Here is a 24,278-nt window from a genome sequence, read left to right as displayed (position 1 = left end):
TAAATCGATCGATTCTCGCGCGGATCGTCGCGGAACAACGATACGAAGCGCGGAACGAAAAACGGAACTCGCGATAAACGCGATTGAAACGAACGAAGAACCGAGTTTTACGTTTCGCTCGCGTTTATCCGCCGCGCTGATAAAAATTCAGCGACGATCGAAATGACTGGAATTATTCGTAGCGAGTCGATTCGAAATTTTTGTATCGTTATCTTACACACCAACCCTCGAGCAGACAGCGATTGATATTCTTTCTTTTTTGTAACGCAGCGAGCGTGTGCCGCGAGCGACTGTACATAAGCGCGCGCCCGAGAGAGAAAGAGGGAGAGAGAGAAAGAGAGAATAATAATAATAATAATAATAATGTGCGCGCAACTGGAGGAGAAAACGAGCGACTTCGAGGCGAGCAACCCGTGTAATTTACAGAAATCGGATATGTGTGCACATCGCTCCTCGCCCGAGTTGTTGTCCCCACTTCTCTCTCTCTCTCTATCTCTTTCTCTCTCTTTCTCTTTCACTCCTTTTCTCTCTCGATGTATTTTACGTGTATATTCCGTATTTAGGGCCTCGCCTCGATCCACGTAGTAATTTATATTCAGAACAGTTCCCCGTTGCTTCTTTCGTAGAGAGACAACCGTACGCCGCCGAACTTTTCAAACGGATCGATCATCCGAAAGTGTACGAGGAGAATCGCCATGACCACACGATCACTGTTTTCATCTTTTTTTCTCTCTTCTTTCTTCTTCTTCTTTTCCCTTGTTTTCACGTTCTCTCGCTTCTTTACAACGAGAGAGCGCGCTCTACTCACACCGAAGAACAGCTTCCACGGAAACGACAGGAATACGGAAATGTTTTTTTTCTTTTTTTTGTACTCGTCGTTCGAGAACGCCACCACGATCAGATCGGGATCCATCGCGCCCGTCGATCTGTCGTTCGCGTTCTCGCGCGCGCAATTCTATTTTCTTTTTTTTTTTTACGCGGATGATAAAACAGTTACGATTATTTATTTATTAGACACTAGTAAGCTGTCCATACACTTGTTCTCGATGAATTAATAAAAGCAAGAAAATTAATAACGGTAACGGTGGAATGTTTACGACGACGTACCGGCGTGGAGAACCGCGAAGGGACACGAGGAGGAAACGTGTTTCGGTAGGAAAACTTTCGTAGTTTTATTTCTTCTTTATACAGCTTTGCGTTACCGTTCTATTCACCGTACCTCGTCTCCTACGAATCTAGATTGGAAAAACCATCGGTTAACATCTACCGAAACTTCTCTTAATACCTGCGTAAATATTTAACTCTATCGTCCATGGTAAAAAAGAAACGAGCGTTCCTTTCCAGGCGTGAAAAGCGTCCCGCGGGGGGCAAAAAAAAAAAAAAATAGAAACTTATTGGCACTGAGAAATTCGCTTCCGCGATAAGTACTCGAGGAGCGAAACGGTTCGACGACCTCGTGCGAGACGGGTCATCGACCTCGGTGTGATGCGCTCGGTGAGGGGTCCGAAACTTGGCCCAACGATGAATTTCCTCTGGTCGCGATCGATCGATCGTTCGATCGATCGTGGGAGGGGTTGAGGAGGAAATTTTCGCTTCTTCGAGCCCGTTGGCTGGTCCCGTACCCGATTTCGTTTCGGAACCATCGACGAAACTTGCGTTCATCCGTGCTCCACTGATTTCACGCGAGACAGATCAAAGTCTTGCCCTCGTTCATTTTATCCTGAACCTTGTCGCTCGCCGTGGACTTCTCCGCTTGGCCGCTGATCACCGCGCAGACAAAGGTGAGTCCGACCCCTATCACGGCGCTGTAGAAGGCCCAACCTGTGAACAATTCCATCGTCAAGCCTTTGTTTCCAATTTGAGGCTGCCGTCCATTTAAGTCTCGGTAAGATGAAAAGGAAGTCAAAAGAGACTCCGTAGTTTTTTCGTTGTTGTATCAGTTATCGTTATCTACCAAAACTACTACGGTGATCTACCTATCTCACCAATGACCCGAACCCTTGTCTTTTACAGTTCAGAACGGGTAGCTCTAGGATAGTTGACGTTCTTTGCCGATTATCTATCGATAGTTCAGGTACACGGTAAACAACGTCAACGCGCGAACAACCGAGAGTGCTGTTAAGTGGACAACAACCTTTACATTCGTAGGTAATGTCTTGGTACCGAGAGTGCAATCAGCTAGGTAAAAAGCGTCCGATTCCGGGCCGCAAATCCTCTGAACCCTCTCCGCTCCCCAGCCAGCTGGATACAAAATCATCCCCAGCAGATACGATATACCTGTTAACGAGAGAGAAAACGGATGAAAAGGTGGTGTATTCGAGATTATCGAGAAACCGTTGTAAAAGTTACCAGCGACTACTTGGGCCACACCGGCCAAGTTGAAGATACTCTTTCTACCGATGCTCTGTACACAGCAGCCGACCAGAGCCGCCATTACCGTCGTCGCCATGATCGCCAGACCGAGGGACAGGAAGAAGTACGAAGCTTTCCAGCAACCTGGAAAAACGCTCGAGTCCGTGGCGAAACCGTCCACGTTGAAATTGGCGCAATGCGTCTTCCCCCGCAACCTGATGCAACGATTGAAGATGCCCACCGTCGGGACGTACAGCTCCGATCCGTTACCTGAGGTCGAACAAGAATTCTAATTGAAATTCGAATCTCTGCACGTCGAGCCCTTTGGCCGATTCAGTAAGTCGTTTAAACGTATAATGGTACTTGTGCAATTGTCGCTGTACACGGTGCTTCCACGAAGGGATATTGTTCGGAACATTGGCCTGCTCACCGATTTCGATCACTCGCGGATATATTGCAAAGGACGAGACACGGAATAACTTTCTCCTCTGCGAATACGCGCGGATCGTCTTAGTTCCCCAGATATTTACAAAATACTTTTATCAATACTATTAAGTTATCTGGAAAGTCATTTCGTTTTTTCTTTTTGGTGAAAATGAAACACGATTTTTATAGAGTGTGTAAATATTTTATTGAATCATATATTCAACATTTTGGAAAACGAAATGACTTTACGAGCAACCGAATACTTTCGTAGTTTGCGATCTAAGGACCAATCGAGTCACAAGTCGCAACTCGTGAAGGTGAATTGAAAACATTAAATTTGGCTCGCACGTATTCGTGACAATGTGTGCCTGACAATGAGTGAGCGACCGTTCATCTATTGTTTCTCATGGTATCGGTTGGTAGAATTGATAATCAAGTTGTACGACGAGTGAAAGAAACGAAAAGCCTTCGAAGAAGCGTATAATCGACCATCTGTCGGAAGACAACGCTGTCCGTAAGTATTAAGCGAGAGAGGGACTAGTTACTTGTGTCTTTAATCGTTCGTGGACCAACGAGCCATTTGGGAGTGATGAGGCCCGATAAAACTGCCATTAACGCCACCAGGGACAGCAGCGTCCATAGCAAGCTACGACCAGTGACTATCACATAGCACATGCTGCCGGTCGAGGGTCGGATCTATGCCATCCTTTGAGCTCGGTGTTACCCTGAAACATTCGAAACGTACGCTGGATCGTTACCACATCTCCACCGAATCTTTCGTGTTTGATTTTTTCATTAATTTCTCGTTCAAAATTGAATGTTCCCCAATGTAAAAATTAAGGAGGCCTAGGATCTCTTCGAGAGATTTCGTCGAGCAATTCCATAAGAGACGAACCATAGTTTCTAAAACAATTTCGAAACACAAGGTATCGAACTTATCTAAGTATCTTTTCCGCTGTGTGTAATTATCGTAACGCGCTGTCTTGATAAATATTAGATTGTTCGAGAAGATATTTCATTTTTTTTTTCGGTGAGAATGAAACGCGATTTTTTCAAAGTGCGGAGACATTTTATTATGAAATTATACATTCTTCGTTTTGGAAAACGAAACGACTTGCCGAACAACCTAATAAATAAACGATTATCGGTAGCATCGAGATGGTCGGCGAAACCTGTCGACACTCTGTATCGCGATTTAGTTGACTCCGGGGGTCAACGATTCGACAATCGAGCCGAGAGTTTCGGGCAACCGGGCAAGAATAAACGCCACTCACATATATTTCGGGGAAACGCGTTATACGCGGGCTCCCTTTCCCGCGAAACGCGCACCGCCCGTTAAAAGCAAAACTGTAAGCTCGACCGTCTACCTATCTCTCGCGTTACCGGTTTCGATTTTTTATTACGATTTCGTGGGAATCGTAAACGAGCGACCAACACAAAGCGTCCCTTTCTTCGTTTCGTGAACCAACCGCGCGTATTTTCGCGGCGATTCGAACGATCGGTTCTCACAGTGGGCTATTTGTCCTGAAAAGCTGAACAAAATTGTTCCAAGACCATTGAGAGTTCAATTTGATTAAATTCCGCCAAACTCGACGAAACGATAAATATTCTAAGCTCGGATATTCTACTTTTTACGTCGCGTAACACTTTTATCGAAATGGATCTCCAATGGGTGAAAACTCTAGAGTATTTAACGTTGCGTTCCAATGATTGCAAACGACATTTTTGTAATTTTTACGACGGATACTATTGGAAAGTACGATTCGTATTTAGAACGAGTCGAAAGTGGTTCTTTTCGAGTATCAGTAATCGCGAAGAAATGAATACAAAAGTGACCACTGTTGAGAGTAAAGTACATAGTGATCGAATGATGACACTTTGAAGCTGCGTTCAATTCGTAGCAATATCTTACAACCATTTCGAATCTCCGTATCTTTGTTCCAGATTGAAAAATACACGTTCGAAAAATCTATTAAAGATCGTTTGTGCGAAAATTCGTCTCGAGAGATTCGGTCGTGGTTGAGGCTGCGTAGCGTGTTCGCGCGCGAAAGAATCGATTAGGTTTCGATCGTAGACGTGACTCATGACTCTAATTAGGAGCATTCGGTTCTGACCCTTCGCGTTTCAGCGTGTCCAAGAGCCAAGGCTCGCCGGATCGATCGAAAACTGTTGCCCCTCCTCGAAACCGACCTATTTTTATTTCTAACTTTAGATCGACCGAGGTTTCAGATCCGTGGGCGGTGGGCCTTCCTTTTCTAACGCGCGTGGTCCAACCGAGGTTTTCGATCCTCTTAAACCCGCAAACTTAATCGCTTTCGTTCCCCCGCGCCAGATGAGCGATCCTCTTTGATGTTGCCGCGACGTGGCAAATCGGTACTTTACAACGCGGTTCTTCAATGTAAAATAGACCCTCGATTCGAACTGCATCGGTTCTGATCGAAACGGTTCCAAGAACTGAAAAAATGTCATAATTGTTGCAAATGTATCGGTTTCCTTTTGCATTCTTCCCGGAGAAAGTTGTCCGGTCATCGAACGAGAAAAACTAAAATACGACGCGGTTCTTCAATGTAAAATAGACCCTCGATTCGAACTGCATCGGTTCTGATGGAAACGGTTTCGAGAACCGAAAAAATGTCGCAACCGTTGCAAATATATCGGTTTCCTTTTGCATTCTTTCCGGAGAAAGTTGTCCAGTCATCGAACGTGAAAAACTAAACTGCGACGCAGGTAAAAAATGCATAACCAAAATAAGTTTCTTTCAATTCTCTGATAAAATTCTTTTAATATTCACCGATGACTGTCTTCTCTATGAATAGGTAGCAGCTTTTGATCATTGTTCTCGGTTAAATTTTTGAAATTACTATTTTTCGTCTTTGTCAAGAATACTCGAGCTGGTACGTATTCGACGAAAGCAACGCCGAATGATAATAACATCGAGCCTCGAGCAACGCGGAGAGCCGAGTTTAATTAAATTCGTTTCACGCTGTACATCTGCCGGTCTTATTTTTATCATTTCTTGCGCGCGACCTCCTCGGGAACCACTTGACGCCGCGTTTACTTAGGATCCCCCCTTAATCACTGTTTGTATTTATAATGTCCCCGACATCGTGTCGGATTCGATGAATCCTGCCACCGGAAACGTTGATTCATTCCGTGGACTCGGTAAATCGTGACCACGAGAGCCGAATGCCGAACAAACTTCGTCTTTGCGTTCCACGGGAAAAAGGGAAGGAAATAAAAAAAGAAGAAAAAAAAACAATCGCGCGGTTGAATTTTTCTTTTTGTTTCTTCACTTTATCGAGAAATCTGGCGCACAGTAGACTGGTCGTTTGGAGCTTACCGCGAGGCATTAATAAACCGCGGTTCCAGTCTGCTATTCGAAGAAGGACCGATGAAGATAAGACCGATCAAAGCTCGCGCGTAGGCTGACTGCCGTTCGACGGACGACCGCGTTTCTTTCTTTTCCTTTTCTTTCTTTTTTTTTCCTTTTATTTTAATCGTTGCGTTCATTGTTGCGGGCTGTGCCACGCCTTGCCGGAGTGCGCGACAGGAGGCCATTGTTTCGATCGCGAGTCCCCTTACTGAATTAATGTCCAAAGTTGAATTCGTCGCACGGATCGGACGCGAAACCACGAAGCTATCGTTCGATCGAATATTGGTCTTGAATTGCCACGGATAACATTCTACTCGAATAGTATCGTACTGGGTACCAGAATTTTCGATTTACTCGCGGTGGGTGGTCTATTAGAGAGTAGAGAATTACTCCGGAAAGAGTAGAAATCTCAGGTGTCCTCGAATAATATTTCTACACAGTTCGTGAATCTGGATACCAGAAATTTCGTCTTAGTTGCGGTGAGTAGTCTATTCGAGAGTAGAGAATTACTCCGCAGAGAGTAGGAACCTCAGGTGTCCTCGAATAATATTTCTACACAGTTCGTGAATCTGAGCACCAGAAATTTTATTTTACTCGCGGTGAGTAATCTATTCGAGAGTAGAGAATTACTCCGCAGGGAGTAGGAACCTCAGGTGTCCTCGAAGAATATTTCTACAGAATTCGTGAATCTGAGCACTAGAAATTTCATTTTACTCACGGTGAGTAGTCTATTCGAGAGTAGAGAATTACTCCGCAAGGAGTAGAAATCTCAGGTGTCCTCGAAGAATATTTCTACGCGAACGTTTTCACCAGAAATTTCGTTTTACTCGCGACGAGTAGTGTCTATTCGAGAGTAGAGAATTACTCCGCAAAGAATAGGAATCTCAGTAGCTCCGTCGAAATGTTTCCGCGCGTCGCGCGAACCTGGACACCAGAAACCTCATTTTATTCGCAGCACGGCGTCCAGGTTAGAGTAGATTATCGCCGCGAGGAGAGAATAGGGATCTCGGATGTCCTCGAAAAATGTTACCACTGGTGAACCTCTTCCTCGGCTCGCGGAATGCGATATCTTTCCTCTTCGTCTCTCGTTGGGCTCCCCGCGCGAGAAGCTCCGACCATTAGTCATCCAGCAATGGGTCCTCTGTCCGGCAGCTCGTTATCAGAAGGGCGTAAGTCGACGGCCAGTGCGAACTCCACGCTCGTAAATTCAAATCACACGTTTCCGGCCAGCGGCGGCCACCGCTTTACGAGTCTCCTTTATTTTCGTGGAGCGTGCACGATCTCCCTGCTCCTGCGGCTCGTCCTCCTGTATTTCTTAATATCTTCGTGGACAAAAAAAAAAGAAAATCTCTTTATCTCGACACCCGGCGTGTCTCGAACGCGTGCTTACCGACCGTTATCCCACGGGACAATTTTCGGACGCACGTGGAAGTAATAGACCCTCCGTTACGATTACAGAAACACCGTGGCCTCGTGTCGGTGGTTTATTTTCGGAGTTCCCTGTCCGTAAACCGGTACATCCCCTACCCTCGTCGTGCGCGTGTCTTTTGACCGGGTAGGCTGGGTCTTGCCGGACCCACGCTCGCCAAGTCGAACTCGTTACGTTCGATCGAGTACACAGCGTAACGTTTGCAAGACTCTCGTGTCGGAGTTTATCGCTTGTCGCAAGCACGAAACGAACGTTTCTCGAAACGAGGTCTCGCGTCGAGATTTATACCACGGAAAAAAACAATCCTCGTCGCTCGAGGTTACAGTCTCGATTAACGAAAATCTCGCAAGGTGTTGCGACGAAACTTCGGATGCGATCCCCGTGGTACTCGTGTCCGAAACAATCGGCGTTCGATGTCAGAAACGCGAGACACCTACTCGTTGCATAATCCCGCAGCGAGACTATGCAGACCATCTGCAAAGCAGCTGTTGGACAGGTGCTCCCTTATTTCTCCGTCCTCTTGTTTTCGTCCCCTCTTTCCCTCGAAGGAGATCCACCCAGGCTCGCCTTCTTCTTCGGCTTCGCGTCCCCCTTTTCCTTTTACCTGCCCCGTTCCACTACCCCCACCCCGTTCAACCGTGGCGTACACACCGTCGATTTTATCCGCAGGTAATTTCTCGTGATCTCAGCCGATCGAACATCCTCGTGTCGGTCTAACTCGATCGCGGCCGATCAAATATTTTGGAAAAAGGATTCCGCGGGGTCCTGTTCGTGTTCTGGGAACCGATGTACCGTAACCCGACTGGTTTCACCGCTATGTAATTTAGCCCTCTATCGGCCCGGAATCGTTACTCGATCGTGGGTGAAATTCGCGATGCGTCGATTCGGTGTTATTATTTTTTTTTTCTTCTTTTTTTTTTTCTTAACCGAGAAAAATCGCACCGGCTCGTTTCCATCGTGGAATCTTTCGCCGCGTTGAAATTCGCTTTTATTCAACGGAGGATTTACAGTTTCGTAGAACGATTCGCGTTCCGGGAACAGCCACGCCTATCCGCCATGAATCTCTTTCGAAGGGGCTGCGGCATTCCACGTTAAACGTATTCTTCGCAAAAAGCACCGAGGTGTTCCTCGTATCGGGACGTCTCCGATCTCGAGTTCAGCTCTCGAGGAACCGACGCCATTTCAACCGCTCGGCGAGTGCCATTTTCCGAACCTTTCGAAACCTTTAACCGTGGCTTGAAAACGATCGGTTACACTATACTTGTGTAGGTTCTGGCTCGTTTTGCTTTCGGTTAGTGTTCTTCGGAACTCGTATCATCGTTATTATTTATCATTGGTCTATTCACGGGATAGTAGGCCCTTGTAAGTACTTTCGTACTCGCGAGAGGATTCGTTTTAACATCGAAGAGTATTCGTGAGTAGATTTTCGAATCTCGAGAGTATTTTCGAGAGTATTCGTTCCGAGACTCAAATACGACGCGCGAACATTACGAACGGTATTCAAATCCTATCGAGGGAATATTCGCGTCAAGTTCCGGTAACTTTTACAATTTGTATCATTTTTTATTCAAATAAGAATCATAAGTATTCTCGAACGTGGGACGAAACCCACGCGTTAGAAATACTACAATTTCTTCGTAAAAAGTAACCAAAATATTCCTTTCGTACATCCCCAAAAAACCAAAGGCCCCCCAATTCTACGTACTGTATCACTGAATGTTTTCAAAATGATTTACGCGTTCGAAGTGTGCAAAGAGAGCGCAGAAGCTAAGATACCGAAAGCTAAGGTTCAGAAAAACAGTGTACGGTTTCGATTTTCGAAACCAGCAAGTTCACCGATCCCGACACGTGGACGTTTGTCGTCAATTTCGTGGACGAATTGACGCGAGAAGGAGTTCCCGGATGCACGGGACACCCGATCGGCCGAATAAAAGGGTTCGAAGGATTAATGATCGACGCGTATCGGTCCCGGATCAGCAGGAAGTGCACGCTCGACGAGAATTACTTCCGAGCGAGCCGGAATCCTATTTAACGACGAGCCGTTGATAACAGTTCGACGGTTGGGCTGGTTTCCAGCGGAACGATCGCCGCGCCGGGATAATTAAGGTACCACGAGCAAGACGACGAGCTTAACGGTGATTTCCAGCGCATCCAGCTAGGCCCGGCAATTAAGATAATCGGCCGATCGCGAGCTACGGCTACGCGTCCCGTGGCCCTTCTTCCATCCTCCATCGAACCGATACCTGGCATTCTTACGGAATATTTCTACGGTTCTACGGTCTTTCCGGTAACGGAGACCATCCTCCGCGTTTATTCGTCGTCCATTGCTGTCGTAGTCCTACTCGAACACGGTGGTCGTTCGAAAACCGGGAATTTTATTACGATTGCACGTTCGAGCCGCGTCGCTCTCCCGAGCGATCGTAAACCGTGACTGTCGGCTTTATACGTGAGTAATATTCAATTCTTTCTTAACAACCGAGCTCCAATCGTATTTTGCTTTTATGCACGAGCGAATACTACCGATCGAATCATATTCTACGGGGTATAGGTACATTTCGGAATTATTTTCTCCATGTTTTGACCAGGGTCGAGAATTTCTATCTCTCAATGGTTGTTTCGAGGTTAATTAGGTTCTTTTCCACGATGTCGGTGTATTTTTCTGCTCGTTCGTCGGTTCTACAGTGTAGAATTTTTTTCAACAACCGAATTCCTATCGTACAGGCTCGATTTTCTAACTCGAGTGTAACAATCCGCAAGCGAGAGATCGCGCGAGAAATGCGATAGTTATCAAGGTCGCGAACAAAGTTGCACTCTCTAGAAGTGCATCCGTGCACGTAAGATACAGATACACTGAACTTTACCGCGGTCACGTTACACCGCTCGAAAAATCGATTCAAATCGTCCTGTATTTTATTGCTTTGTCGAAAAATCATTTCGTTTTCCAATACGGAGAATGTATGATTCAATAAAATGTTTACACGCTCTAAAAAAGTATCGTGCTTCATTTTCACGAGAGAAAACAAAATGACTCTCCGAACCCAATATATTCGATAGCAACGTGTGAGTGGTCACGATTACATCGAACTCGTTTCCATCCGATCTACCATCGAATACCGATCCGTCGAGTATGCAACAGGTGTCGAAAGAGTTTCGAGGTTGAATGTACGTTTCACCTAAATCTCCCGACGGAATTCCTCCTACCGAATCTCGTTCCTCGTTCTCGAAAACTGTTACTTTCGAGGCTCCCATTCTCCTCCCACGGTGAACAGTGCGTATCGTTCGATTGTGTCTCGCGTGAAACGCAACCGGCGCGATTCGTGTGCACGCTGGAAACCGGGCTTCGAGGATCGGTAGTGTCATCTTCGTGGCGTGGACACGTACCGATGACGCGGCCGGCGTCCCTGTTCCCGCACACAGAAGCCGGTCGCGGAGCAAGCGTTGCACTCGCTCGCATCGGGAGCGTCGAGTGCGCGCACGGCGTCGTGGAACACGCGTCTCCTCGCTGCGAGGGTGATATCGAAATACTATCGCTTCCCACGCGAGACGGAGCCACGATTATGTCCGCCTGTGCCCGCGCGCCACCGCTTCTATTCACGTTCACGTGCGTAAAAGCCGCCTTATTCGGAAACTTTAATGGCTAGACCACGCGGAGACCGTACGTCGAGCATACTTTATGCCCTCGGCCGTATTTGTCCCGTGATTCGTATCGCGACACTCGGAGACGGATTCGGTAACGAATCGCGGGATTTCGCAACGGGCCTGCATTCCGTTCGGTGATTGGACGAATACTTGAAAAGAAAAACCAGAGTCGACCAGTGTTCGAGAACGTTTCGAACGATCGAGTCGCGAAGTTGGAACGACGTATCGGTTGGGATGAATCGAGCAGCTCGAATAGGTCGTCGCGCGTTTCAGGCGTTTGGATACTCGGGTGTTCTTACCACTCCTCGAATACTCAGGTTTTACGAGTATTATTCAAATACTCGGATTATTACTCAGGTGTTACGAGTATTACTCAAATACACGGGGTATAACTCGCGTGTTCTTAATATTACCCAAGTACTCAGGGTATAACTCACGTGTTCTTAATATTACTCAAATACTCAGGTTGTTACTCAGATGTTACGAGTATTACTTAAATACTCCGGGTATAACTTACGTGTTCTTAATATTACTCAAATACTCAGGTTGTTACACAGATGTTACGAGTATTACTCAAATACTCGGGTTGTTACTCAGATGTTACGAGTATTACTCAAATACTCAGATGTTACGAGTATTACTCAAATACTCAGATGTTACGAGTATTATTCAAATAGAGTATATACTCTACAGGTATAACTCACGTGTTCTTAATATTACTCAAATACTCAGGTGTTCGAATAAAACGAACCGAGTTATATTCGAGTAAGAAAGGCACAGGAGAAGTTAAAAAAGGCACAAGCACTTCGTTGGATGTTTCAAACGTAAACATACGTATGCGAAATATAGAAATGAAAATGTTCCGTTTGAAATTAATTACACGTTTCGAAGGATTTCATCGAGGTGCTAGTTTTCGGTAGCGGAAAAGCTTCCACTGCAAAGGGTTACATTTAAAATACCAAAAATGGCATCGAAGAACGTTTTTTCGAAATTTCGATCGCAACAACTTAGAAATCCCTAACCGAAGGAACGATTCCGCAACGGAGCAAAGTGGAAGAACGTAACGGGTGTACCAATCGCACTGTACCTCTCAGCCAATGACGCGACGCGGACACAGCAAACGACAAGATGGACACCCGTTATACGCTCCCACTCCACCGAGCTGCTTCCCCTACCCTTTCGACTCGGAATTTAGCTTATCTGGCCGACAATCCTGCTCTCGATCGACCAATAACGTCTAGGTTAGACGCAAGAACTGCTTAGAATCCCGTGGTACGATCTCAACGCATGCGCGGACTCTTATTTACATAAGAGAAACATCGGTGTTCCATTTTACCCCACTTTCCCTCCAAGGATCGAACGATTCTATTCGATATCCACAGGTTCGATGGATTTTCCATTCGGGATGAGAATCTGCCGGATAAAATCGACTCGATGTCGTTCACCATCGAGCGAAATAGACGCGAAAAGAAACGAGGGGGCAATCGAATCGCCTGTTCGGGCCGAGTTTACTCCGAACCGGCAGCCTCGGCTGCATTACAGCCACGCTCGCCTTGTGAATTCACCTTTTCCTTTTTTTCACGTGGGGGATTCGGCTTCTTTTTTTTCCCCTGGTACGTACCTAACGAAGGAATGCGGGCGACTCGTGTCCGAAGAGGAGCTCCTCGAACAAAGGGAGTCCCCCGATTTCTGACGGCAGATACCACACCGCCGCGTGTGTCGTTACTCGACGGCCTGGACCGCGATGTGGGTCAGAAACCGTAAACGGATTTCCACCGACGGTGGTTAATTAACGACCACGACGACGATACGTCAATTATGCCGCTAATTGAGCGACCCGATAAATCCACGGTCCCGCTACGCGTCTGACTAATAATTGCCGCCAATCGGTAACCTTCGACGAACGATCCTCGAGTTCAAAGACCGAACGAGTGTCTTTTCTCCGATTATTTTCAACACCTTGCAACGAACGTTTTACGAAAATTATCGTCACGACGCGGACCCTACGGACCCACTCGAAGTATCTCGTAACTTTCTCAATCCTTGCTTTTCGAAATTATTTCGTTAGATTTTTTTTACACTCTTAGAAGAACATTGTGTCTCTTTCTTATCGAAAAGTTACCATTCTTAATGCTCCGCGAGGTGTTTCTCTAAAAATATTTATCCATAACCGAGCTACAGTATCTCGTAATTTTCTCAATCCTTTCTTTGAAATTATTTTTTGCCTACGAAAGAAATAATTTCTTCTTCCTTTAAAATTGTTCAGATTCGTGATACTTCTGTTTTCGAAACGATTTAAATGTCGAGACGTTTTTTAAACGGAATAAAGTTCCACCGTGCTCGCGATCCGTTATTTAATTTTTGTTTAAACAACGAGGAAATATCGTTCGCTGGTTTTAATGCTATCGCGTGTAGGATCTGCTCGAAGATTCTTGTCGGAAGGTTCTTCGGTTTGCGCGCACGAGCGACGGTTCGACGTAACGCATTTTAATTGCGATTCGTGGACAGCACGTTCGACAATGCCAGACGCATCGCGGCTCGAATTCTCGATAAAATAAACCGGGTGATACGGAGGTCGTCGACGGCTCATCCTTCGAACGCATTCTTCTCGAAGAAGAGCGATGATCCCCGCTTCCGTGACAATTTTACCATTTTTGACTTTACAGCAATAAGTACCGATAATATTAGGTTGTACGGAAAGTCGTTTACTTTTACAAAATGCAGAGTATATAATTTATTCAAATGTTTATACACTCTAAAAAAAATTGGGTCCACAATTTTTTCGAAATTCACGAGTTTTTCGAAAATTAAAAAATCATTTCGATTGAAAAGAAAAAATGGAAAGAAAACCAAATGACTTTCCGAACGATTAATATAATTTAATAAAATGTTTCATACGCTCTGAAAAAATCGTGTTTCATTTTCACCAAAGGAAAACGAAATCACTTTCCGAACAACCCAATAATAATAATACAACTTTATCGCGCTAGGACCGTACGCGTTAAAGAACAGTGTCGATTGAAAAACATAGAAAAAAAGAAAATCGACGTGTTTCGTAATTTATACGGAGTGAGTACGTAACTTGTTCGGGACTCGTCTTTCTTACGATTCACAATAGGTAAACCTGGTAGAAAAAAGTTGAATTATTAAATAATGTATAACACTATTCCTATCGCATTATTTCGTCCAATTTAGGACGCAATTGGACTATTTTTTCGTAGAAACGACGAAGATACGGGACAAGAGATTCGAAAAGCAAATACTTTACAATGTGTTTAACATTTTTGTAGGGTAAAAAATAATGCAATTGGAATTGAAATACCATTAAGGAGTCCGAGTTGTTTCTGTACCACTTTCGTCTATTATCAAACATAAGAGAGATACGACCCGATCAAATTGCATGACTCACGTTCTACAACATGTGTCTTTCCTTTCACCTGTCGTTTTACGATTATGGCATACTACGCACTCTCTGTGCTTTAGTTTTGAACGCGGAATAATTATCTATAATCTTCTGTCGCTGGTCGAACCAAGATGATTATCTCCCTTGTGATTCTCCATTGAAATTATCGACCAATTTCCACGGAGGTTTTTATCGAAATTTTTAACAAATCGTCGCCGCCTCGATATTTCGAGTAGATTCGCATTGCTCAACTTGGAGATTTCCGAACAATATTCTTCTATTCTACATTTCTTACGTTACGATTTATTATTACACTTGGCTATATTCTTCTTTTATCATTATCGGTTTTCTACTTGGAATTCCTCCTACTCGAATTCGAAGTTTAATAATAAATTCATACGTATCTTTCATTCATACATTTTCTATTCGCAATATCAAAATAACGAGCGAAGCAAGACTTCCTCTCGATGAAACACTTCCACGTCGACGATTATTCGCTGGAAGTTTTATCAATGCGCTTCCGACGCGTTATCTCTCTCATTGACCGGTAAAATTTATTCCAACGAGAAATCGAAAGTAGCTTCCAGCGATCCTCCCCTCCAGTAGGTAGAGGTGTTCGAATACTCGAATATTTTCGAGCCGACTTAAGAACTCGAAAACAGCTCGAATCGGTACGAGTAGCTCGCAATAATCGAGGCAGAATGTGTTATTAAAATTTGTAATACTCGTTGCAATTCGAGCTGCTCGGTTATTTCGAGTTACTCTTTTCGATTCAAACTGCTCATTTTAATTCGAGTTACTCAATTATTTCTTTCTACTCGTTGCAGTTTCGAAGCTACTCTTTTCAATTCAATCTGCTCATTTTAATTCGAGTTACTCAATTATTTCTTTCTACTCGTTGCATTTCGAGCTACTCCTTTCAATTCAATCTGCTCATTTTAATTCGAGTTACTCGATTATTTCGTTCTACTCGTTACAATTTCGAGCTACTCTTTTCAAATTCAAGCCGCTCACTTTAACTCGAGTTACTCGGTCGTATCGTTCTACTCATAATTTCGAGCTACTCGATGTTTTCGAGCTACTCGGTATTCTCGAGCTACTCGACTATTCGCACCGAGTAGAACTCGGTTCGTTTTATTAGAGTATTTGAACACCTCTAGACTACGGGCAATGGCGTGTTCGCGCGCGCCAGTCGTTTCGGCCCGCGATTGCACGTTGCATTCTAATCTTTCGTTACGCCTGCGCCGATGCAGGCCGCGTCGTCGGCCGCGTATACCGAGAAAACGAGCCCCCGTGGCGATCTCGACGATCTGGAATGGATTCGTAATCGCTCGTTAACGCGTTTCCATGGAATCGGAGGCAACGACGGGGAAAATTTGCCACCGCGATCGCTGGAAACTGGTCGCTTCTCGCGTCGAACAATCGCGTTTACACGAAGCCCAGCTCGTCGCGCCAGGAATTCCCAATGGGAGTTGAAACGTCCATTTTCTTTTCTCCTTTTTTTTCCTTTTCTTTTTTTTTTTTTTTCTTTTTGGAGCGGAGTGGAGACTGAGAAAACGCGAGACGCATGCGCGTTGCACGCTACGCGATATTTAAACGCATCGAGCCGAGTTCATAGCACTTGCCGCGGACGAACGTTAACGAGCTTATCGCGATCTTCAGGAAACACGCGTTGCCCACTCGCGCGCATTCGACGCTCGAATATTTTATACCAGAGGCGAATCGTCGCGATACAAGCTCGAAAAACGTTCGAATATCGATCGACGGTCTCTCTTTCGATATTCGAAACGAACGGATCCATCGAAGATCGAGAAAACCAGGTTCGGATTAAACGGTGTACGCATAAACGGTTCAGCTTTTCAAATTCTTGGCTTTATCGGCAGAGTTGTCGAATATTTTCTAAACGCAAACTCGATACGTTGTCTATATCGTACGTTCGTAAGTTCTAAAGTGGAATGATACATAACTACACATTTTATTCTTATTTCGCTCCAAAGAATTCGCTGACAAAGTTTCACCGGTAATATCTAAGACACGGTATATATTTTTGGTATATTGTACAATATATTTCATAAGTGTTTCAGTATGTCGTTCAAGAAAATCAAGACGACATTGGTATCTCTGAAAATATAAGACTTGAAAAATGAGAAAGACATTCGTTCAATGGGGTAAATAACGAGATATTTCAAATATCAGTTCTCGTTGCATTATCCTACATACATAACATACGTTCACAAGACATTGTTCATTCATCTTAACGCGTAAATTAACCACCTGACGTGTGTTTCTCAATCACCCTGTAAAATGCATAGAATTGCACGTTGGAATCGACAACAGTGGGAAAGAAGTACCATCTAGCAGTGTAGCTAAACTTTAACGAACGACGAAAAGTTATTCTTTCAAACGTCTCAAAATGTGTCTTCTTTTATCGTTCTACTCACCGATTGAATTAACACCTGAAATTCACCGCGAAACGGAACACGTTGGTGGTGTCACCTTGACGAGTAACGCGAGCTCGATGAAAAGTAACGAGCGGTGTCCCCCCCATCGAGAGAACGAAACGGGCACAAAATTCGTCGCAGAATTCATTTGTCATTTTCCATCGGGCATAGACGCGGCATTAAAATTCCGTAACGCAGTCCAGAGGCCGCTACGTATGCCAACGACTTTCGCGGACGCGTGTGCACACGCTGGCGTACGTACGTAGACTCATTTGTACCAATACGTATCCACAGAAACCAATTTATATTTATGATGTATCGAGGCTCGATGACACAGCGACTGGCTATGCTGGTCTCGAACCAGTCGGGACTAGCACGAAGAAATAGAAGGGAAGAACGATAGCGGAGAAGATGATGGTAACAACCAACAGGGTGGAGGGGATGAAAAGCTTTTTTTCCTCGAGATTCTTCCATAACGCGTTCCTCGGGTCTTCCTCGACCCGACGCGTCTCTACGACACACGCGTTAGTTTTGTAGTTAAAACTACCGTAACAAATGTCAAAGAAGAAGAGAGGAAACGAGTTACGAAAGATACGAAAAATTCGCTGGGGGAAGTTTTTCGTTCGGTGCAACAATGTATGGCACAAAAATATGTACCACTTTTCGTTTAGAATATCGAACGTCCGTCAACTTTGTCACGGACGACTGCAAAACATTTTCTTCCGACGTTCACTATTTACGAGAAAAATGGTGGCTGGTAACGAACACTCTGTACAGCTTGCCATTAGCACTAATAGTGTGCCTATATTTGAACCTTTTGGTATCAAAAAAAGACACGTTGCAACGTAAACTGTTTCTCTCTATAGCAGAGGTGTTCTGGAAGAAACACATCCCTCCTTCGAGGGACCGTTTTACCATTTTCGTACCGAAACTTTTTCTAATCCACTCGAACGTTCGCGACGACGTATTCGGTTACCTCGTAATATTTGAACGCTTTGGTATCCAAAAAAGGCACGTTGCAACGTAAACTGTTTCTCTCGTTAGCAGAGGTGTTCTGGAAGAAAATGTTCCCACTTGGAGGGACCGTTTTACCATTTTCGTACCGAAACTTTTTCTAGTCCCCTCGAACGCTCGCGTATTCGGTTACGAATTGAACGCTTTACCGCCGCCAATGAATTACAACCTTCGTCCCCGTGAGAACGTGTCCTCGCGCGAACGCAAACGTTATTGCATCGTTGAAATACCTCGAGGGGCCATTTCGTTCGGTACGTAATAACCATCATAGGCGTTCGCCACGAGATCGGTACAGTCGTCGGTTTCCAGATCGTAACCGAATAATTCGCGAGTTTCGAGAGTGTTACGGCCGCGAGAGCGTTTCTAACTATTCGAGGCGCAGCGAGTTGAAAGAATCATCCTATCTTTTCAATAGCTGAACACGCGGGGTGAGACTTGTTGTTACATCGCCTTGTAATCGAACGTCCAATCGATATTATAATCGATATATATATATATACATAATCGTTGATCCACGGTGTTCTCGCATTCTCGCCTAATTTTTAATACGCGAAGTAAAAAGTTCCGAGCGTTTCTTTTCTCTTCATTTCGACGATGAAATTAAGAAAGTCGAAGCCACCGTTTTACTGTTGCATTCGATACTGTATTGGGTCCGTAAACAGCACAAATTTTTTCGCCATCTGCTTCGCTTTTTCCCCTTGGTCGTAGTGCTACCGAAGAATCTATCGAATTTTCTCTTCTTTTACCTAAATTTTGGAACGCTCCAACGCACAACCGGATCCACTGAACGCGAAACTGTCGCAGAACTTTTTTTGAAGCGTTACGTCGCCTTTGAGTTGCAGTTTGAAACGACAAGATGCAACGTATGCATCGTGAGATATGGCTCGTTAAAGGTATCTAACGAAAAACGCTCAAAACTTGTTACTTCGGCCATTATTTTCTAAAATGGCGAGCAATCGGTGCAGTTCGGGCCTAAGGTTCGGCGGTGTTACGCGAGACGATCCTCGTCAGCTCGCTATCTTGTTTCGATAACGGGGGACCGATGTGCTTATCGGGTGATTTTCGAGGGAGAATATTGCACAGCGTAGGTGTATCGCGAAAGAACACATTGGCTCGTTTCTCGTCGATTGCGTAAAAAAAAGAAAGAACCGGAGAGGAAAGAGTCACGAAGCTTCCAGACGGACAAAAACGAACCATCGAGCGGAACAACGATTAATTAATCGTCGCGCTGTCACTTACGTTGAACCGTAATTCGTTTCAATTTAACGGTCTGGCTTGCCGAAAGTAACGCGAGCGAGCGGTACGTGTAACGAAACTGAATGCAAAATTAATCAAACGGATATTATACGCTTCCATTACTCTCTGGACACGCTGGGACTAATTAGCGTTAATAGCGCGAGAGATCTTGGCATTGTGTCAACGTCCTTTACTTTTCGAGATCGTTGACTACGGTGCAGTTGGACGGTGTCGCGTGGGTTCTCTCGGTTATATCGCACGTGTACCACCAAAGTGACGCAACTAGAGAAACACGACTTTTGAGTTACCAACACGAACGAAACTTCGGTAAACATTCCTCTATTAATCACCGACAGTGCACCAATGTAACTTCGGAATCTATCGCTCCCGTGACACCGTGGCGTTTCGTACAAATATTCATTTCACCGCACACATTGTTCCTAACTACTGCAACCGCGACACGATTTTCACCGTAGACAATACGACGGACGTAATTGCACTGGGTCGTTCGGAAAGTAATATCGTTTTCCAAAATGGAGAATACATAAATTAATAAAATGTTTACGCGCTCTAAAAAACTCGTGTTTCATTTTCACCAAAAAGAACAGAATCACATTCCGAACAACCGAATACAAACCGCGCAAGTAAGAATCTTAATATTCATCGCGGAGTGTACTGTATCCTCTCTGTATTTAAACTCCAAAGAACTACTTTTCGTAACAAAAAAAAAAAAAAAAAAAACAAACCCCTGTCGACGAGAATTTACGAATTCTCCGTATGGTTTCCTCCCTGTTTCTTCTTCGAGATCGAAAGAATCGTTCGTGACGCAACCGCGAGTTTTCTTCGGCCCGATCCGATGGGTGAAAAATAAAAGAAATCGGAAACCACCCCGCGATGCATAATTCATGGTGGTGGGTCCGGGTTTACGGCGCACCCCGGCCCGGTGATGTAAACAGTCGTAAATTAATGCAATTGGCCGGGGCTGGTCTCACGTGTTGCGGTGTAAAAAGAGAGGAGCGGAGAAGCGGTCCGTCCGCGAGCGGAGTTCTGGACCGGCGCGTACTCGCTTCGGAAATTTCTACGGTTTTCATCCGCGCACGTTTTTCGATTTCCGGGCTATCTTCGAAACCGTGCATAGTCGCTCGAGCTTCACCGAAGACCGCTCTTTCGCTCGAATTAATTAACGAGCGAAGAACGTTCTTTTGAAACGAGTCTCGCTCGATTGTTCCCGACGGAACAATCGCACACGTTTCACGTGTACGTTTCCCGATCCCATTCGCCCTGGATTAACCCGTAAGCTAAATTGTAACGCGTCTCGAGCGTTATACGAGCACGACTATTCGCCTTCCCTATCTCGCCTTAATCTATTATCTCTCGAGAGCCGTAGAGTACAGTTTAACTTGGCTTTCAAAGTCTCGAACGCCTTGTTTTCTCACCTGGCTCGATATTCTAGCCAGGTTCTTTTCGAATGCATCTTGGACCCCACCGAAACTCCGTTCAATGATGGTAATATTGACAGAATGTGTCTCGCGAACTATATCCACTCGAGTGTCTTCTTTGTTTCGAACAACGCGGGAAAATATTGCTTAGAGAAATGATAAAGTTCGAAAAAGTACGTAACACAGTTTAAATGGTTCTCGACACTTTGTAGTTCTTGAAACGTCGATCGATTTATTACTCAATCGAGCGTGTAAACAATCGAAAGCGAGATAGGAAATAGAAGCCATGCAAAAAATAATGTTAATCTTGACAGAATTTGTCTCGCGAACTCTATCCACTCGAGTGTCTTCTTTGTTTCGAACAACGCGGGAAAATATTGCTTAGAGAAATGATAAAGTTCGAAAAAGTACGTAACACAGTTTAAATGGTTCTCGACACTTTGTAGTTCTTGAAACGTCGATCGATTTATTACTTAATCGAGCGTGTAAACAATCGAAAGCGAGATAGGAAATGGAAGCTATCGAACGACGTTCGAAAGATAATCGCTGGAGAATTGTCTCGCGGGAAATTGAAATTGAAATAAAGACCGCGCGAACTTGTAGACCCTACGTGTCGGATTATTCATTGAGCTGCAATTTTTTTACGAATCGACAGTGTTTTGATATCCATCTAAGAACACCGTAATGTTAAGTTGTTCGGAAAGTAATTTCGTTTCTTTTAGTAAAATGAAACACGATTCTTTTAGAATGTACAAACACTTTATTAAATTATATACTCTCCATTTTGGAAAACGAAATCACTTTCCGAACAATCCGATAATATCGATCGTCTTGAATATCTCGGTTATTTCTAGAGGTATGGAGAAACTTTGTCGATAAAAATTGTATGGAAGGATCGTGACACAACGATGATAATTGTTTTTTATTTTTGGAAGACTTTCGAAGATTCGAAATTTACCACAATTCTTTTAAACGGTTAGCTACATTTCTCTATTCGTACCGAAACAACGTCGAAGCGAGTTTCCAGCGAAAGGGAATTGTTTTGGGTGCACAATGGCGAGAAAATCCCTAGTTGGGCTCGATCTTTGGCCCATTGTCTCTTCGTATGAAGCACGGTTCGCGTTCACGATAATGCATTTAACACTCGAAGCGTCAACTGCTTTGACATTAAGGGATTGCGCGTGCCATTCGCGGGTACCACTGTCAGCGATAGTTTTGCATTGCAAACGACTTTCGTTCCATTGTTCGCGTTTACCCAATAATTCCCTCTCGAAGCGAAACACACGGAGAACGAACCGGGAGTAGAGTAAAACGTTCAAACTTAACCCTAAAGCTTCTTTGAATGAAAGTACCGTCCCTGAATGCGACGAGAGAATCAAAGAAATTAGATGTGCAGATCTTGAATCGATTTTTCCAAAAGAACAATTCCTTTTACATCGGATAGGTCGAATTATCGATCTTTCGTTTGGCTGAAACAAACGCACAATTGCCCATTTTTTCGAGAAAATCCGATCGTATACGAATAGAAATAACACTTGCTAGATCGATATTCAAAAGGTAGACACTTTGCACGAGTGGATTGATCTCTATCGTTGACTTTTCAACGTGTGTTCAACGTTCGATTCGCGTTCGTCGATTTTTTCAACGAGAATCCGGTCCTGAGGGAAACGAACAAACGTACACGGTCGCGTCTATTTCAGTTAGTTTAATTATAGAGAAACGAGGCACGGAGATGGATGGATCGAAAAAGACGAGACGATTATCGCGTTTGTTCGCGACAGGATGGAGAGAAATCGCGCGGTTTCGTTCACGAGAGAGAAAAACATCACCCACCTCTGGTCGGGGCTTCCCGTGAGCGCAATGGTCTATAAAAGTCACAACGTGGGTCCCGTTTTCGCACTTGAACCTCCTCGAGTCGAGTCGAGTCGAGTCGAGTCGAGTCGAGGTCGTTCGGCTCGTACGTGCGCGTAGAACCGAGCTGTCAAGCGCGAGCGTTCCTCCTGTCAAGCCCTCGCGTTCGATGACACTCGAAACACTTCCTGGACGCGGAGCTGCGCGGTCAAAGCGCCGAGCTGAACTGAACCCGAAGCTGTTGGAGATCCCCGCTATAACGCGCCGCGAACGCACCAACCGACACACGGTGACCCGCTGGAGGCGCGATGCGTGATTTCGTGCGACGCGCGCCCGCGCTGCGTTTCGTTTTTCGTTCGAACAACAACGGGAGAACTTTTACACCATTCGAAGCGGTTCACGGTTACGGGTATGGGAGAACTATCCGTGTAGTAAATGCGTGTTTGATATTTCGCGAGTGTGAACATTTTTCAGGGGTAATTCTCCGTGTTGGAAATGGGCAACGACGATCCGAAAAGTATCCTTACGTGTTTGAAATTTGATTTTCGTTCGACGAACAGGAGACTTTTTCCACGTTGAAAATTATTAGTGGTCATGGGTATGTAAAAAGCTTTATAATGAGTGAGTATTTATATAATACGTATCTATGTAATAAATATCTATATAATACGTATTTACGTAATAAATGTCCATGGAATAAGTATCTACATAATAAATATCTATATAATACGTATCTAAATAATAAATATCTGTATAATACGTATCTAAATAATAAATAACTATATAATACGTATCTAAATAATAAATATCTATATAATACGTATCTACATAATAAATATCTATATAATACGTATCTAAATAATAAATATTTATATAATACGTATCTAAATAATAAATATCTATATAATACGTATCCACGTAATAAATATCCATGTAATAAGTACCTGTACAATAAGTACGTATTTGAAACGTGGATATTTTCCTCGAAACACTCTACGACCCTTAATGGAAACACAGTAATGACAATTGACATCGTTTCGGCTTAAAAGCGATTACAAAGCATCTCGTTAATCACCCTTTGAAGAAGAGCGTCACGATTACGAACTTCGATCCCATAAAATCCCCGATACGCCCCATTAACCGGCATAGCTAAGGGGGTCCCTGGTCGTCGCGATCCGCTACCAGAAATTGTTCGATACTTTCCCCTCGAAGACTTTCCCTTGTTTCATCCGCGGGGTGTGTCGCCCTGGCATTCTTTTGGCGTCGTATTACAAACACCACGGGTCGGATGGTTTATGGGTGAGTGTTTCGGACATCTATGGGGCTCGGTAGGCGCCAAGCTTTATGGATTTATTGCTGCTGCCGTGTCTCGTTTCACGGGACACTAAACACGTAAATGGTTGTCGAGCGATATCTTCGAATCGATAATCGTACTCTTTGGAAATTTGTAAGGGCTACTTTAAAATTGCAACCTTTTAATCAACTCGAAGATCAATTTGCGAATTCATTAGGATCTTACGATTATTACACCGTTTTCTTTGCGAACGGATCATCAACCCCCGTACAATAATTTTATCGGGTTGTTCGGAAAATCTTTCGTTTTCCAAATTGAAGAATATGTAATTTAAGAAAATGTTTGTACGCTCTAAAAGAATCGTGTTTCATGTTCACCAGA

The 24,278-nt window shown here is 44.3% G+C and overlaps 1 protein-coding gene across 1 annotated transcript; it reads right to left on the bottom strand.

Annotated features, from left to right (window-relative positions):
* Positions 1–1,024: 1,024 nt before the first annotated feature.
* Positions 1,025–22,813, bottom strand: LOC143153133 (LHFPL tetraspan subfamily member 2 protein-like). The gene is made up of 5 exons (XM_076324007.1): positions 22,586–22,813; positions 3,324–3,503; positions 2,350–2,622; positions 2,164–2,277; positions 1,025–1,821 (listed from the first exon to the last, which is right to left on the bottom strand). The coding sequence occupies exons 2-5, from the start codon at positions 3,451–3,453 to the stop codon at positions 1,679–1,681; spliced, it is 660 nt and encodes a 219-aa protein (XP_076180122.1). The 5' UTR covers positions 3,454–3,503; positions 22,586–22,813; the 3' UTR covers positions 1,025–1,678.
* Between the last annotated feature and the right edge of the window lie 1,465 nt (positions 22,814–24,278).

The sequence above is a fragment of the Ptiloglossa arizonensis genome, chromosome 12 (assembly GCF_051014685.1).
Source record: "Ptiloglossa arizonensis isolate GNS036 chromosome 12, iyPtiAriz1_principal, whole genome shotgun sequence".
Lineage (NCBI taxonomy): Eukaryota > Metazoa > Arthropoda > Insecta > Hymenoptera > Colletidae > Ptiloglossa > Ptiloglossa arizonensis.
Note: the sequence above shows the minus strand (reverse complement) of the source record. Positions and strands in the feature narration are given on the sequence as shown.

Coding starts and splice junctions, on each gene's coding strand:
- LOC143153133 (XM_076324007.1), bottom strand. CDS start 3,453: ATGTGCTATGTGATAGTCACTGGTCGTAGCTTGCTATGGACGCTGCTG. Junction 2,623..3,323: donor ACGAACGATTAAAGACACAA/GTAACTAGTCCC, acceptor GTTCGACCTCAG/GTAACGGATCGGAGCTGTAC. Junction 2,278..2,349: donor TGTGGCCCAAGTAGTCGCTG/GTAACTTTTACA, acceptor TCTCGTTAACAG/GTATATCGTATCTGCTGGGG.